Genomic DNA, 18830 nt, shown 5'->3' on the forward strand with positions numbered 1-18830 from the left:
AATGAATAAAGTTCACATTCTTTCCAGTTAGTTTCTTTTTTGAGGGGATGACTGTCCCCATTGCCCCCTAGTTCATACATCTCTGGTAATTCTCATCCACTTTACATTAGTCTGTTCTACTCACTTTCAATCAGTAGTTTGTGCATATATTTGCATGTGTATTTGAAAGGAGTACATGCTACGTGTGGGCGCAAGGAGAAGAAATTTCATGTTCTTTAGACTTTAATTTCTTGGGTGTATATGCATACAATAGTATGCATGGCATTTTGAGTGCGGGTATTTGTGATTGGTGGCCATCACCAGATGGTCTTCAATGTCACTTGGCCAATAAATGAATTCTTTTTCTTCTTCACCAAAGGACATCAGTATTCACGACACTTCTAGGTTATGTGTTCATGCACTTGCTTTCATTTACATGCAAACATACTTCTTAGTATGACTGTATGAATATATGTGTGCAGATATCTGCTTGTCACTTAATTGTGTGTTTATGTGCAGGTTACTATATATACACTGAAGCTTCCAACCAGCCGGCAAATTCCACCGCCCGCATCATCAGCCAGAGTATGACCATAAGTGATGTTGGTACATGCATTCACTTCTGGTTCCACATGTATGGCACCAAAATTGGAACTCTTAATGTTTATGCTCAGCAAGGTACAGAGTTTCCTGCTGTCTTACATATCTACATTTTTCCTATTGCAGAGGTTCAAGAATTTAGAAAAATGAATGGTACAGGGTATATCACATAAATAATTTGTGTGGCAAACTCTTCCATCTGTGATTTTATTGTCAGCTTTCAATTTGACCTAGGCCATGCAGGAATGAGCTTGACTCAAATAAAGAAGTGGCAGATCATATTGAAGCACTAGGACTCTTAATATTCGTTTTCTTATTCAACAATTTATATCCAGCAACGCGCTCACAATGCATTGCGTAAATGAGGGAATAAAAACTGATGTGATACAACTAGCTTGCTGACTTGCTCAGCCATACCTCCCCTTTTTGTGACTGTCACTCATTGCCATCTCTTCCGCTCTTTGTGATTGTAACTGCCATCCTTTCATTTCTGTGACTGTCACATTGGCACGCTCCCCTCCATCCTTTCTTTCTTTCTGTCCTTGGTGCTGTCTCAAATTACAGTCTTGCCTATGTTTGTTCTGTGTAGTAGGAGCCACTGGTAGCATCTTAGAGTGGAGGAAAATAAACATGAATGGAAAAAATAGTCCCAACCAGTCAATAACCAACAGAATATTCTGTCAATTTTGGTAGGAATTGGACTCCTGGTGCAAATTTGATGAAATTTGGTTGTTTTTACTGTAGCTCGCTACATTCTATTTATAGGATGTAACAACTGCATCATATAGAATTATTTTGCCACTTTCTTGCATAGTTGAAGACTTTAGCTATGGCCTCATTAGGTACACTAGAGGCCCCTGGCTCACACACAGAACTGCTTTTTAATGAATTTCGGATTTTTTACAAATATTTGTGTGACAAGGGGAGAACACTGTTTAACCATCCAAATGTTCTTTTTCTTTTGTATATTTAAATCTATTCCTTCATCTATGTGTGTGTATATATATATATACAGGAATGTATTTCAGAAAAGGGTGGAAATAGAGGAGGAAAATATTTACTCACTTCCCATCCTGCCATCCCTATTTGGTCTCATTCTGTACAGGCCAGAACCTGGGAAGCGCCATCTGGACAAGATCAGGTGAACAAGGAGACAAGTGGATCAGTGCAACTTTGTTCCTCACACCCCAAGCTCTGTCCCCTCCTCAGAGTCAGCCAACTGTTGTGCAGGTAACTTTTGGATTTTCTTTTTTGCCTTTTCTCTCAAGGTGTGTTAAAAGAGGGTGTGGAGAAGATTTGGATAATCCAGCTGATATTTTTGTACATTTCCATAAGTGAATGCAAATGTCTACACGAGTATGTGTATATAGGAGCAGTTTATGGGATTGTGACTTTGCATCTATTAGTACACATAAGACATAGTTAAATTTTAAAATGTAAATATCTTTGCTGCTTCTATCATTGAAGAAGTATGATATATTTAATAGACATTTAAGGATTTGAAGTGTACTTTTATTAGTTCATATATGCAAATAATTGTAATTATGAGTGTGCTATTTCAGATCGTCTTTGAAGGTGTGCTTACTGGGGGTTACCAAGGTGATATAGCACTGGATGATATATTCTTCAATGATGGCAACTGTCCTAGATCAGGTGCATTTTCTTGCTTTCTGATATACCTATTAAATGGGGTTATGTATAGCTTCTAATGACATTAGATCATAAACAGAGTATCAGAAACATTCCTGAAGTTGAAATAATAATGCAAATTTTGTTGATTCCCTTTGTTTTTTTAAGCTTTTCAGTCAAAGATTGTACTAAACTTTATAGAAGACTGTATAACTGTATGGTCTTTGGCTACTATTTGACTAACATAGACCAGTCCATCTCAGACCCAACCTTGAGACATGTTATATGTTCTAAGAAGGGAAGGACTGTACTACCACAGGGAGTAACGAAGGGTTAAAAGAACATTCTCAGATTCATAGTGACCAGTGTATTCATTAACCTTCTAATGGCCAACTGAAATTTTGCTATTTATAAAACATGAACTATTTATTTCAACACTTTGAAATTTCTTGACTTTTACACTTTAGTGGTGGATTCATCATGGATGGAATGAATTTCAAATATCTGCAAACATAATAGCTCGAATTAAAATTCTATCATTAACCACTGGCGGAGTCCTTATGGACCCCAGGTATAAATGCCACATGCTTACAAATGAATTTCAAGAAATAAACATTGCATCATCCAAATTTTTCCTCTTGCCTTCAGTGTTTCCTTAACCTAATTGTACTTCTTTCTTTGTGTTGAATCACTCATAGCATCCCTTTAGAACCTATTTTGGTGTCCATTTCCCCGCTTTCTTCAGTTGCGACTCTACTTCCCACTCCACACATCTTCAGAGCAGGAAGTTTGAGCCTATGTCCTAGTTACCAATGTCCTACCAGTGGAATTAACTTGTGTAGAATCTGCATGCAAAGGATTCTCAGGACCAGCCCATATTGTCCTCTCCAAATCGAGGATGAATATTACAACCTAGGCACCCAAAAGGCAGTTGTTTTGTTGCTTTTGAAAGAATGTCCTGAAAACTGAATTTAGTGACAACTGTGCATGACATGGACAAATAACTAAATAGGACATTCTGTGTGAGAAATCAGTGTTCTACTAATTTTTTCGTTTCCTTTTATTTTTATTTCATTTTCAGTGATACTTTCTTGACTGAAAAGTGGAAAACAATTAGAAAAAAATTGCGTTAAGACAACATGCATGGGTAACTTGAAAATGCATTCACTTCTTCAGTGACATGTGATTTTGAGTCGGAAGACATCTGTGGGTACATTCAAGAAGCAAGTGGCAGTTATGACTGGACCAGACAAAGGGGTCACACACCAAGCACAGGAACAGGGCCAGCCACAGATCATACCTATGGCACAATGAGTGGTAAGCAAGCTCAGGCTAGGTTTGTGCAGTGTTCCTCTATATGGAAGTATATAAAGTGATGTGCTCCTTATATGTGTGTTATAACAATAACATAAATTTCAAGTATAAGTGTTATTCTGGTGTAACAGATCACACCTGTGGCACCATGAATGGAAGGTAGTTGGAAGCTAGATTTGTGCAGTTTTCATCTTTATCTCTAGAAATTTGTCATGTGAGATTATCCTCACAATAGCATAAAGCATTTCAAGTGTTGCAATGTAATGTGTGAGGACAATTATTGCCAGAGAAATGTTTTCTCTCTCACTTCATTCCCTTTATTTGCTTTCTTTTCTCCAAATACTATCATTAATTAACTCACTGGACACAGGTGCTTTACTGTATAATTTTGACCACAATTGTATTGATGTTCAGCAACAAAGGCCAAATATGGTTGGAAACAGGGCCTAGTGTGTTAAGCATGCAGAACTGCCTATACCAATAGTTTTGTATGCAACCAATCATCTTTATAATTTATTGGCACTACATTCTGCATGTTTTCTGCCCTTGCCTTCAAGGATACTACATGTATACAGAAGCATCTGGTGCAAATCCTGATGAGACTGCCAGCCTGTTGAGTCCTGTCCAGCCTGCCACAACAGGAAAGTGCCTGCACTTTTACTACCACATGAGTGGAACAGGTATGGGAACACTCATGGTGTCCATCAGAGCAGAGACTGTAAACACCATCCTCTGGCGCCGCTTTTCAGATCAGGGTGATGTGTGGCATGCAGCGCAGGTCTCCATCAACTCTAACTTTCAGTACCAGGTAGACATTGAGGAAACTTCTTACTCTCTGCATGTTTTGTTATCTAGGTTTTCAGGAAGCAGAGTAAATAACTGCATACAATAATAAGTGTATATTTAGTTGGTCCCCCAGACATAAACTAATAAAACTTACACAACTCTGATTATTCTTAGCTCTTGTTTTCAGATGTGTTAGATATAAGTGTAACTAAATGCTAGGATTATTGTGTGTCAGCCAACTTTCTCCCTCACACTCAGACAGAAGCAGGAAATAGCCAGCAAATTGGCCAGCTCCTCTACATAAGTACACTGTGAAATGGATCAGTCTGATTACAAAGTCTCTAGACCCAGACTAGTGGTTCTAATCATAGTTAGTAGCTGCTGTGCCATTATGCTTTACCTTAGACTGCCATCAAGCTTGCTGAGATTTTGCATCTAGGCAAAACATTGGACACAAAACGTATTGAAGTTCATTAGCAAATGAGAGTTTAATTTGGTGTTTGATGTCTATCACTCCAATGAGTTTATGAGGGGAGTAGAAGGTTTAGAAATGGGGAAAGTGGGAAACAGTTTGATAAAGATGTACAATATATCTGCACCAATAACTGCAACCAAAAGATTGTTCCAGAAGAATCTGGACATTAAGCACATGAATATATGTGTGTTGAATGATGTAGACAATTTGTGAAAATAAAGGGTACAATTTTCAACAATCATATGGCAAAAATGTAACAAAAAAGTTATTGTTTTCAGTTGACTAATAATGTGTGAGAGGTATTATGGTCTAAAATCACTTATCCATTTCTTTAGTGATGCATACTGCAATAATTTGCATTCATGGAAGAGTTCACACCTCTTATTGCAACAGGTAGCATTTCAAGCTGTTCGAGGCAGCACTTCATTAAGTGATATAGCCATTGACGACATACAGCTGCTCAATGGACTCTGTCCACCGCCAGCCTCATGTGACTTTGAACAGGGACAGTGTGCATGGAGCAACGACAACACTGATGATAACTTTGACTGGATTCGCTCTCAGGGCTCCACAATCACTGCAAATACTGGCCCTACAAGTGACCACACTCTGCAGAACATTAAAGGTTAGCTTTAACAATGTAAAGGCAGTAAGTATCGATGGACATACAATAATTGTGTGCAATATATTTGTTGGATTTATCAGGGTCACCTTTTCGCGTATACTTATGTGTACTGATGTGTGTGTCTGTGCATGCATGTGTGAGAGAGAATAAGCTACACTCTGAACATAAATGCCATTAAAGAATAGAAAAGTTTAATGTAAAATTTAATGCACAGGTCACTACATGTACATAGAGGCATCTCAGCCAAGGAAACCAGGAGACAAAGCTCGACTGCACTCAGAGATTCTGAACAACAGTTCACATCCCCAGTGCCTCACCTTTTGGTACAGCATGCATGGTGCTGGCAACGGTGCTCTTTCTGTGTACAAGAACCTAGTCACTGGAACGTCAGGACTTATTCATCTCTGGACACTGAGTGGAGACCAGGGAGCTCAGTGGCAGAAAGCCTCAGTCCCCGTTAAAGACAACCAAGAAGAATTTATGCTGGTCTTTGAGGGAGTGGTTGGCAGTTCCTACCTCGGTGACATGGCCATTGATGATATCAATCTGAAAGATGGAGACTGCTCTTCTAGTCAGCCATCAACATTTACCTGCAAAAATCAGCAGACTGTGACTAGTGATAAAGTGTGTAACTTTGTGAAGAACTGTTCTGATGGCAGCGATGAGATTCAGTGTGGAAACTGTACTTTTGATGCAGATCTTTGTGGATACATTGACATAAGTCAAGGTTCATTTAGGTACCTGCGTACCAGTAATGCTACATCAACAAAGAGTCTTCCAATTCCATTTGACCATTCTTACAACAAAAGCAATGGATACCTGCTGTATGTGGACACAAGCCAAGGAACTTTCAACTCTTTGGCCACATTAGCAAGTCCTGTACTTCATCAGTCTTCTCCAGCCTGCCAGCTGTATTTCTACTACTTCATCATTGGTAGTGCTGGTGCTGGTCAGCTTCAGGTCTCTGTCATGACTGGAGACACCAAAACCATTGTCTGGCAGCTCCGTACCAGCTCTGTTACTAACCAGTGGCTTCTTGCTGTGGCAGACATAGGTGCTTTTAATGGAGACTTCCAGATTTACATAGAAGCCAAGAGATTTTTGTCATATGGCAGCCTTGTCATAGATGATGTTCAGCTCCTTAACTGTGGATACCCACCCCCACAAGCATATTGCCCTCCTGGTTCCTTTCAGTGCCAGATGGGATTGTGTATTAACAAGGATCAAGTGTGTGATGGGGAGAAGGACTGTGGTCAGCAGGATAATAGTGATGAAGCCACCTGTACGGCTGCCCACATGTGTGACTTTGAGCACTCACTCTGTGACTGGGCTCAGGATGTCACAGATGATTTTGACTGGATAATCATGAGTGGTCAGACCCCAACTCCAGACACAGGTCCCTTTCATGACCACACAACAGGTCTTGTGACAGGACATTATGTTTACACAGAGTCTTCTGCACCACGTCGCCCTGGTCAAAAGGCAAGACTACTTAGTCCAGTAATCCAGCCTACTACAGCCAGTGACAACTGCTATCTTGTTGTCTACTACAATATGAACGGTAGAACTATGGGTGACTTTAATGTCTACATGCAAACATCATCCAATGGTTACCCTAGCACTTTGATTCATCGCTCAGGTGACCTTGGTCCTGTGTGGGTGCGAGATTCACGACTTCTTGTTTCTGCTCAACCATTTTCTCTTATAGTTGAAGGTGTTATTGGCCCTAGCTATTATAGTGACTTAGCTGTGGATGACATTGTGTTGTCAGCAGGCTGTAGATTTTCACAAAATACTCTTCCTACAGCTGGTTACACGGTAACTGACACAACCCCCAGAGTTTGTGCATCGAGCCAGTACCAGTGTGCAAACGGTGACTGCATAGACCAGTCTCGTTACTGTGACTTCTCCAAGGATTGTTCAGATGGCTCTGATGAGTTGACATGTGGCGTCTGCAATTTTGAGGCAGGACTGTGTGGCTACAAAGATTTAAGTGTTGGACGCTACAACTGGACACTGAGCTACCCAGCTTTGATGGGGGTGGTGGGCCCAGCTTCAGATCACACTCTGGGAAATAGACAGGGTCACTATGCTTACGTGGAGGGTGACAGAGGAGTGTTTCAACAAGTAGCCAGACTGCAAAGCCCTCCATTGCCAGCACTTTCTACTAACTGCATTATAACCGTCTTCTACTACGTTTCAAGTCACCAGTTTGGTTCCTTCCTAGTGGGAATAACTGTTAATGATTCATTTAGACCCATATATATTTTGCCTTCTAATGTTGAGCTAGACTGGCAGTCCCTAAATGTGTACATAGGCAGATTAGGTGGTCTGCCAGCAGGCTCTCATCTTGAGTTCCATGTAATGCCCATCCTTGGAGCTCTTGTCAACAACTCTGCTGATGTGGCAATAGATGATATTACCTTTACCTACTGCAATCCAAGACAGCTACCCCCCACTGTCAGCTGCACATTTGAGACAGGATTCTGCGTCTGGAACCAGAGCACTAATGACCAGATGGACTGGTTAAGGCGCCAGGGCTCAACACCAACAGCGCACACTGGCCCATCTGGTGATCATGCGACAGGTGCAGGTTACTACGCATATATTGAAACATCACCACCAACAAGACCAGGTGATTCAGCAGTCCTACAAACTCCGTGGCTTCCACCTACTGATTCTGCAGGTTACTGTCTGACTTTCTGGTATTACATGTTTGGGTCAACTGTAGGTAATCTTACACTCAGTTTATTGATGCCACATAGTGTGCAGACATTGTGGTCTAAGCGTGGACCTCAGGGTGACCAGTGGAGACAGGCCCATCGCACTATCATTTCCACTGTAGAGTACTCCCTCTTCTTCCAGGCTTCTTCAGGTGGTTATCTTGGAGACATTGCAATAGATGACATCTCAGAATTGAGGGGACCTTGTCCTCCTACACCATCTTGTGACTTTGAAGAGGACACATGTTCTTGGACACAGAGCAGCATGGGTAATATCAACTGGACCCTAGGCACCAATGGTTCCACAGCCATGGGAACAGGACCAAGACTAGATCACACATTTGGTTCAGACTCAGGCCACTTTTTGTTTCTACATGGAAGTAAATCAGGTGACCAGGCATTCCTTGCCAGCACATTACTTAACAGTGTTTCATTATTTTGTGTACAGTTCTGGTATTACATGCATGGACAACATACAGGGTCACTGAATATATCTGTCACTATAAATGGAACTTCCCCACCTCAGTATTTGTGGAGCACACAGGGAGACCAAGGAGACCAGTGGAAGCATGCTGCAGTTACTGTCCCCTATCTGAGAAATCAGCAGTTCAGGATCCTATTGCAAGGCATCAGCACTGGTGGTCAACAAGAAAACATTGCAGTTGATGACATCAGCTTCAACACTGGAGATTGTCCATTAGGTAGTTGCAGTTTTGAAGCTGATATGTGTTCTTACTCTAATGTACTTACTGGTGATGACTTTGACTGGCAGAGAGGCAGTGGGGAATCATCAAGTCGCACATTGGGTCCATCTACTGACCACACACGCCACACATCAGCTGGGCACTACATGTACCTGGAAACTTCTGGTGCCAACCTCACAGCAGGGCAGAAGGCGTGGCTAGTGAGCCAGACTCTGCCGCCTCCTAGAAATCCAACAGGGGGATGTCTTTTCTTCTATTACCACATGTATGGGGTGGGAATAGGCACCCTGAATGTCTACACACGGTCTGCATCCACTCATAACTTGACTCTCATCTGGTCTCTAAGCACCAACCAGGGCAACATGTGGAACTATGGCAGAGCTCCTATACTGACAAACAACTCATACGAGATCATCTTTGAAGGTGTTTATGGAGGCAACACTACAGGAGATATTGCCATTGATGACATTTCAGTATCATCTTATCGATGTTTTGGCATGACCCAGCCTACAACTCCTTCAAGTGTTTTAACATCACCAGTGACATATCCACCTACCTCCATAGACTGTGATTTTGAGTCAGACATCTGTAACTGGCACCAAGACTTTAATGATCAGTTAGACTGGGATGTTGATGTTGGCAGAACGTCGTTTTCAGGAACATGCCCCACTGCTGACCACACATATAGTACTGGCCAGGGGCACTTTGCTTATATTGATTCATCACCTAATGGTAGAAACATTACTGGTCGTCTACTAAGCCCAATCTTAACAGCTGGAGATCAAGGCGCTTGCTTCAAGTTCTGGTACTACATGTTTGGAAGCTCCATCAAACAATTCTCGCTTCTGGTAGAAAGCAATAAAACAGTGCAAACAGTAAGTAGCTTAAGGCTTCTTTTTGCTTAGAGAAATGGAATTTCCATGTTAATAGTAGCAATATAATTAACATCATACAATTGTAAAACGGTACATATGAACATCTAATACATGTAAACACAATGCAATATTTTGTTTTTGCTCAGATATTTAGACTTTATTTTATTTTTTTCATTGTTGCATTAGCTGTGGACTCGCACAGGAAATCAAGGCCCACAATGGAAGTATAGCCAGATGCACATCAACATTTCTGGATCTATGATAATCATCTTAGAGGGACAGCCAGGTTATGATGCAGATGGCTGTACTGCAATTGATGATATTTCTTTAAACATTGGCCACTGCCCTGCACAGTCACTTTGTGACTTTGAGGATAGTCAGTGTGGATACAGCCAGGCATATGATGATAATTTTGACTGGACCTTGAAGGCTGGCATTGTTAGCACCAGAACCATTGGCCCCTCCACAGATCACACTTTTGGAACCCTACAAGGACATTACATGTACATCAGATCTTCTCTCTATTTATCACCTGGCAGCTTTGCACGACTGGACAGTGCCTTGATGGATGCAACCTCAGGCTCCTGTTTGCAGTTTTGGTTCAATATGCATGGGTACAATATTCAGGGAGCAACAATGGGGACACTGAATGTGTACACTCGTAGTGATGGTGCTCTTAGTAACACCATTTTCACTCGCACTGGAGAACAGGGCATTGAGTGGGACATTGGCCAGGCCACTCTCTACAGTACTGTCCCATTCAAGGTGACATTTGAAGGTGTAGTTGGAAATGGATTCTTCAACTCTATCTGTATAGATGACATCACTGTTCAGCCTGGTGTTTGTCCTGGTGAAGGTAACTGTGACTTTGAAGAGAACCTTTGTACGTGGAAGAACACTGCTGTGGGAGATAACTTTGACTGGCTACAAGGGCAGAACGTAGCATTGAAAGGTTTCCCAGGCCTGGTTCTTGACCACTCAATGAACACAGCTTATGGTATTTACATGTACACTGACTCAGCTTTCCCCCTTCTGCCTGGTGAGAAAGCTTGGTTCATTTCACCTTCTTTTGACAACTCTACAGCTCACTGTCTGACACTATGGTACTTGATGGCTACAAAAGGCACCATTAACATTAATGTGTTGATCTTGTCAACTGGTTATCAGAGGAAGATGGTCAGCATTACACAGGTATATAGCTTTCATGTTCCTTTGTTTTGCGTGTGTAAGTACATCTGATATATATGTGGGCCATAGTATTACTAACATGGTCTTGTGTTAAACTGAAATTAATATGTTAGTTTTTGTCGTCATTTTTTAATTCTTTTTTTTTATTTGCATTAGTCGTAATTTTCATTGTATGTTTTTGTACTTTTCAAGTTCTATGGGCTTTTGTTGCAGGAGGGGACATACTGGCAGATGGCAAGAGTGACCATAGCTAACATAAATTCATCTTACCGCATTGTAATCGAATACATCATTGCAAAAGGATTCAGTGGTGTTGCCATTGATGACATCTCAGTGCAGATAGGAAACTGCAGTGTATTGCCCACAGTGTTTCCACAGCAGTGTGCCTTCACCTGTCCTGGATCAACCACATGCATTGCTCGCAACAAAGTCTGTGATTTTGTTTCTGATTGTCCCCATGGAGAGGAGGAAACAGCTTGCGGCTACAACTGCAACTTTGACAATCAGACTTGCCACTGGGTCAGCAACAGTGAAGGAACCTATGTCTGGACAAAATACCGTGGCGCCACCCCTGATTCTAACACAGGACCAGACAGAGATCACACCACTAACTCTGGCCTGGGCTACTACTTGTACACAGATGCCTCTAATGGAACTCGTTATGACCAGGCTCTCCTTCAGAGCCCACTGTTCCAGAGCTCTTCAGCCACGTGCCAGCTAAGCCTCTGGTACCACATGTTTGGCAGTGGGGTAGGAGATCTTTTTGTCATGAAGGAGGAAGGTATCACCAGAACATACCTGTGGAAAACAAGCGGTGACCATGGCAATCGATGGTATCAGGCAGTCATTCCAATTGGAAGAATGGCCTCACCTTTTACTCTGATAATTGGATCTACAAGATCCTTTAATGTTCTTGGTGACATTGCTATTGATGACATATTTTTCCAGCACTGTTCCTTCCCAGAACCAGCCACCAGCTGCACAGCATTCAGCACCTTCAGATGCCTCAGCCAGGCTTGTGTCCCAACACAGAATGTATGTGACTTTGTTGATGACTGTGGAGATGGTACTGATGAACTTGACTACACCTGTGATGATTATATTCGCTGTGACTTTGAGACAAGCATGTGTGGATGGAATCAAGACGTTACAGACAATCTGGACTGGAGTAGACATGCAGGCCCCTCTCCTACACCAGACACTGGCCCTTTATACGACCACACCCTGGGTACCAGTACAGGACATTACATCTATGTACAAAGCTCTGACCCTCTCCAAGAAGGAGCCACAGCCAGGATTATTAGCCGTGCCTTTCAAGCTTCTGTGCTAGCTCCATACTGTCAGTTGAAGTTTTTCTGCTACATGTATGGCAGGACAACAGGCAGTATGACAGTTTACACTCGAAACTCTTTCAATGGTCCACTTGTTAAAAGGTTCAGCAGATCTGGTGAGATAGGCAATTACTGGGTGAGCTCTGTGGTACCTATCTATGACACAAAACCTTTCCAAATCATAATAGAAGCAATATTGCACAATGCTTCTTTGGGAGACATAGGAATAGATGACACCATTTTCAATCCAGCATGCAAACTTCTGACAACAGACTTTCCCATAGGCACACCAGGTTTTTCAGTCACTACACCTTCACCTTGTGGTGACCCCAGTGTTTACTATCAATGTTTAAATGCTTCAAGTTGTATATCCAGAACTCTGGTGTGTGATTTTGTTACCCAATGTACTGATGGTTCAGATGAAGCCAACTGTGGGACATGTGATTTTCAGCAAGGTATGTGCGGTTGGCAGGACATCAGTGTTGATAAGTATGTGTGGGAACGACACAATGGCTCCACAGCTTCTGCCATTTCAGGCCCAAACGCAGACCACACCACAGGGAAGACCACTGGAAACTATATTTATGTAGACTCAACTGCAACAGATGACTATGGGAAGGCAGTAATGGTATCACCTATGTATGGTGCCATTGGTGCTGGTTGTGAAATCAGTTTCTGGGTGCACAAGAAGACTTTTGCATACCTGAGTCTGTACCTAGTTCCTCCAGGACAGAGTCCATATGATGGCCAGCGTATTCAAGTGTGGCAAGTTTCAGCATCTCTGGGCAGTAACTGGACCAGTGCTACAGCTGGTTTAGGGGCACATCCCCCTGGTTACAGACTTGTTTTTGAAGGTATTTTTGGTACAACAGATGGTGACATTGCTCTTGATGACATTTCATTCAGTCCCAGCTGTGCTGTTGGGTCTTACATGAGTATATGTGCATCAGACCAGTATCACTGTGATAACCACATCTGTGTAGATAAGACCAGGGTTTGTGATTTTGCTAATGACTGTGGAGACAATTCAGATGAAAAAAACTGCTCTAGCTATGTTGAGCGTTGCAACTTTGAGGTGGATTTGTGCAACTGGATTCAGGATCAGACAGATGTATTTGACTGGACCCGAAAATCAGGGTCTACCACCACAGCAGGCACTGGCCCTGACAGAGATCACACATTAGGTACTGAAACTGGAACATACTTGTACTTGGAGAGTTCTAACAGAAAACCTAATGACACAGCCAGGTTAAAAAGCCTAATTTTCCAGCCAGCATCAGAAGGTCAGTGCTACATGCGATTTTTTCATCACATGCTTGGGAAGGACATCAATGCTCTTAACATCTACATAGAAGGAGCAGAACAAGGCTCGAGAGCACTGCTGCTGTCTATTCATGGTCAGCAGGGAGATGAGTGGCGCAAGACCATCCTCAGCATTGTTAGTGCATATAACTTTAGGATTGTGATTGAAGGGACAACAGGGGCCAGTGACCTTGGTGACATAGGCTTGGATGATATCTCTTTCACACCAGGCTGTCATCTGGCAGTAGGGGCAAGTCTACCACCATTTGTAGCCAGCACCACTTTGCCTGGCAACAACAGTCAGTGTCTAGCAGGAACATTTTTCTGTGGTTTCGACTCACAGTGTTATCCAGATATTTTTATCTGTGACTTTAATCCTCAGTGTGAAGATGGTTCAGATGAAACTCAATGTGCTTCAGTTTGTGATTTTGAGACACAAAATGTCTCTATGTGTGGGTGGACCAATCAGCCTGAAGGCAATGCAGCAAACTGGATTTTAAGGACCCCTGTGTCCTTAGGTTACCCTGCTGTAGATCACAATCCAGGAACAGCTTCAGGACATTTTGTTTCAGCTGTATTTCCAATCACACAGTCCTTGTATGGCAATTCACGACTGGTGTCTCACTTCTATAGAAATTCTGGTCGTTTTTGCTCATTTAATTTCTGGTATATGCACAGTGACTCTGGTGTAAAGAACCTGCTCCTGTTTGTGAGGTCTGGTGGCATAGATCAACAAATCTGGGCCCTGCCTTCTGCACAACCTGCTCCAAATATCTGGCACAATGCTACTGCATTTATTCCATTTTGTGTATCAGAATTTCAGCTTGTCTTTGAGGTGCAGGGGCTGAGAAATGGTTATGCTGCCCTTGATGATTATTCTTTTGAGAACTGTGGAGTGCCTGTTTGGAGCATGCCCCCAGATGGTTGTGATGCTATGACATTTACATGGGAGTTTGAGTGTCAAAGTGGGCAGTGCATAACTCAATCTGTGGTATGTGACATGCAGTCAGACTGCTGTGATGAAACTGATGAGTCTATTTACCAGTGCTATGCATATAAGAAAATTGATTTTGAGCAGGGCTTTGATGGCTTTGTGCAGCTGACTGATGACAATTTTAATTGGACACGTCATCGGGGTCCAACAGAGACATCAGGGACGGGTCCCTCACAAGATCACACAACTGATTCTACATCTGGATACTATTTATATATTGAGTCTTCCCCTCCACAGCAGCTGAATGACAAAGCTCGTCTAGCTTACTATCTACCAGCACCCACTCCTGGTTTGCAGTGTAGCATGCGTTTGTGGTACTACATGAATGGAGCACATTCAGGGAGCCTTAATATCTATAGTCGAGATGCATCAGGTAAAACTATTCTGTATACAACCTTGTCGTCTGATCATGTCAAGCAGTGGCAGAAGTCAGAGGTCAAATTTGACACACAGCAACCATTTGCAGCAATCATAGAAGGAGTTGTAGGGGTGGGGTACCTAAGTATCATAGCAATTGATGATGTCTCTTTCACACCTGGCTGTGGCAAAGGATCACCTACCCCTCCTCCAACACCATCTACAGCAGTGACACAGTCCTCCACTTCCTCACCTTTCCCACCATGCCAAGCTGGTCAGTTCCAGTGTGCATCCACTGGCATGTGCATCTCAGGAGAAAACGAGTGTGACTTTAACACAGACTGTCCTGATAACAGCGATGAAATGTTGTGTTTTACCATTGGTACCTGTACTTTCTCAACCTCTGTCTGTGGGTGGACAGAATACATTCCAGATTCAATGGACTGGCAGCGTGTGAGGCCTAGTGATATTCACAATGTCATAACTGCCCCACAGAAAGATGGCGATGGGTCAAGCAATGGCTATTTCCTGTACTTACAGGACACTCAAAATGGTAACACCAATGGCCAGACAGACAGACTAATGAGTCCAGTGTACAGCCTGTGTGCTGGAGAATGCAAGATTCAGTTCTCATACTTCATACAGGGATCTAACCCAGGATTTCTAGCTCTCTCAATCTGTTCATCTTCTACGAACAGTACTCTGTGGCAATCAGTCGGCACTACATCAGACCAGTGGGTCACAGAAATAGTTGGAATTGACCGAAGGAAAGACAAGTTCTGTCTTCAGTTTGAACATTTAGATTCATCAAACATTTCAGGAACTATTGCCATTGATAACATTGAGTTTTCTAACTGCGGACTACCAGTTCCTGTTTCAGAGTGTCAAGCTGACTTGTTCACTTGTACAAACCATGCTTGTATTGACAACAATCTCATCTGTGATCATATGGATGACTGTGGAGATAATTCTGACGAAACTTACCATGTGTGTGCTCAGTATAAAATGTATGACTTTGATGAAAACCCAAATAATCTTGGTGATTTAACTCAGGGGCTGGACTACATTGATGATCAGCAAGACTGGTCACTGTACAAAGGAAACAATGCACCTGGCCTTCCCACCATGGACCACACAACAGGCACACAGAATGGACAGTACATCTACCTCTGGGCTTCCAGCATAACTCACTTTGGTGACAGAGCTTGGCTGATATCTGTACCCTTCCAAACCTCTACCTCAGATAAACCTTGTTCACTGCACTTCTTTTACTATATTTATGGCAACAATGGACATCAGATCAACATCATGTATCGTACACATCGCAATGGACCAGCTGACAAAGTGGTATGGTCAGTGAGTGGCAGCTATGGAGCTGTATGGCAGAGAGCATCCACACAGATTAGTGTCTCCCAGCCATTCCAGGTCATCATCGAAGGTCAACTAAGGGGCAGCAGCTATGGTGTAGCCCTTGATGACCTTTCCCTCAGCCCTGGCTGCTCTGTCAGTGACAGTGCACTACCAGCACTACCAGTAACCCCACCCACCACACCTCCTGCAGCCTGTACAAGCAACCAGTACTTATGTATCATCAACAGGATGTGCATCAGCTACAGGAGTCGATGTGATGGTGTCAGTGATTGCCCTGACTCCTCAGATGAACTGGGCTGTGGTAAGACAAAAGAGGTTTTAAATAAATCAGAATTTTCTTTTAATATTTGTATATGTGTATAGTTCTCTTTTTTTATGTTTTTAAAGGAAATGCAAAAAACTAAGTAATGGTAGTATTGAGTAACCAGGAATAAAAGATTTCCTTAGTGTGCAGACAAAACTAGAAAGCTTATTGTGTATTGCTGACAGAAAGTTAAGGGCCAACTGCAGTTTTGGAGTGTTCACCTGTTCCAGTTCTTGCAGCAAGTGACTCTAGAGATTGTTGTTCTGAATGGGGGGCAGAAAATGGTGGAATTGCTTAACAGCCTATTAGATTGGAATTTGTTTACAAATACAGTTTTTCTCACACTTAGTTCATTTGATAAAATTCAACTATGTTACAACGTGAACAGTCACATTTGTTGTAGTTGTTTTCTATCTGGCTCTTAACTTTTCGTCAGTAGCAAATGTAGCAGATTTTATGTTTATTCATAGTAGATGCAATATACTGAAAGATTTGCATTCTTTACTGATGGCTATTTTCTGTAATTCTCAGAACATTCTTGCTTTTTACTTTGCTGTTTGTGCAGGCTGCAGCAGTGATCAATTTAGGTGTGGTAATGGTTTGTGCATCGACTCCAACAAGAAATGTGATGCAGCCAATGACTGTGGTGATGAGAATGCATCAGATGAAAATGATCCAGACTGTGTCTTGTACCTGCGCTTCAATTTTGAGAGTTCCAGTTTTGGTGAATTTACCCAAGGTCACACAGGCATAGAAGATAAGACTGACTGGCAGATTGGGCAAGCAAGCAGCATGTCATTCTCAGGACTTCCACAAACAGACCACACCACTGGGAAATCCTCTGGACATTTCTTGTTTGCAAGGTCTCACAACCCTGGAGAGACAGCCTGGCTCATTTCTCGACCATTTGGAGCCACAGCAAGACAGAACTGCCAGATGAAGCTTTTCTTCTACATCTTCGGCAGCAGTGTGCATCATCTCAGCATCCTGTATCGCACACACAATTCTGGGCCTCCTGATGGGCAGATCTGGACAAGTGCTGGTCAGCAGGGCCCCAACTGGCTGGAAGCCTCACCCCTCATCAGTATTGACACACCTTTCCAGATCATTATTGAAGCATATGTGGCCATGGCCAATCAAGCCATTGCTATTGATGATGTGTCTTTTACACCTGATTGCCAACACAGTGTCACTAACTTGCCACCATTGCTACTTGCTACAACAGTGAAACCAGTGACTCCAGCAACAAAAATATGTGATCACACAGAACTGGAGTGTGATAACAGGCGACAGTGTTATACCAAGGCACAGCTGTGTGATAACAAGAATGACTGTCTTGATGGAAGTGATGAAGCAAAATCCAAATGCTGTAAGTCTGTTCTTTCTTGCTCTGACATTTGTTTTTCTATTAAACCTTAAAACACGTAAAAACAATACTAAAGAGTGTTCTGTTCCTTAAGCTTAAAAAGTTGGATTTTACAATCTTGTATGCCAGTTATCACTTCCTACCTAGTAACCATACAATTCTTAGTATGACTGTGTATTTCCTTTGTGAAAAAATGTTCTTGTTTTAGGATAATTGATGTCTTTTCTTTATCTATTCAGTCCAATATTCAGTGGCTTGTTAAATCCCTTTTTCAGCCTGTTATTCTGGATTCTGTTCCAACGGTGGTCATTGCTTGGTGAAAGTTGGTGCAGGACCAACGTGCATGTGAGCACCAGTTCACTTAACCTAGATATAGTGGAAGAATGAATTATAGAGCAATAAAATCAGTCTTTAATACAAGCAGAGAGCGTAGATATCTACAATCACTGATACAAGTGTTGTAATGAACAGTTTTGGGGGATTTTATGTTAAGACGTTTGGTCCTAACCTATATGTGTTAATTTAAATGTGTCTTTTAGTACTTATAACTTACTCAGGTTTGAACAGACTCACTTAACTTCTATTCTTTAGGTGTGAAATCTGAATTTCCAGTAATCAGCATAATTACCTTTATTTCATTTCTAAGAAGGCACATGTTGAAATTGGTAAAGGTAGACTAACCATAATATAAAGCATGTCTTCTTTTGCATAATGCCAAGTTTTTTGTAGACCCATTAGGAAATTGTTGTCTAGATGTTGGTGCTGATATCAACTGAATCTTCAACAACAGTTATGTGAAAAGATTTTTCTAATCAAAAACTGAGACCTGTTACAAAATTTCTACAAGATACACATGAAAAAACAAGAAATTAGCAAACTTAAAAGATGATTGAACTTGTGTTCCATA

General features: G+C 42.0%; 1 protein-coding gene across 1 annotated transcript in view; it reads left to right on the forward strand.

Annotated features, from left to right (window-relative positions):
- LOC112558980 overlaps positions 1 to 18830 on the forward strand; it is a 188172-nt gene that overhangs the window by 166873 nt on the left and 2469 nt on the right. The window contains exons 159-169 of the mRNA XM_025229763.1: positions 499 to 657; positions 1685 to 1809; positions 2142 to 2232; positions 3385 to 3525; positions 4080 to 4330; positions 5177 to 5408; positions 5623 to 9710; positions 9897 to 10901; positions 11112 to 16554; positions 17123 to 17926; positions 18199 to 18268. Of these exons, the coding sequence (XP_025085548.1) occupies positions 499 to 657; positions 1685 to 1809; positions 2142 to 2232; positions 3385 to 3525; positions 4080 to 4330; positions 5177 to 5408; positions 5623 to 9710; positions 9897 to 10901; positions 11112 to 16554; positions 17123 to 17926; positions 18199 to 18268 (12409 nt within the window). The remainder of the gene's footprint in view (positions 1 to 498; positions 658 to 1684; positions 1810 to 2141; positions 2233 to 3384; positions 3526 to 4079; positions 4331 to 5176; positions 5409 to 5622; positions 9711 to 9896; positions 10902 to 11111; positions 16555 to 17122; positions 17927 to 18198; positions 18269 to 18830) is intronic.

Source organism: Pomacea canaliculata, linkage group LG3, assembly GCF_003073045.1.
Source record: "Pomacea canaliculata isolate SZHN2017 linkage group LG3, ASM307304v1, whole genome shotgun sequence".
Lineage (NCBI taxonomy): Eukaryota > Metazoa > Mollusca > Gastropoda > Architaenioglossa > Ampullariidae > Pomacea > Pomacea canaliculata.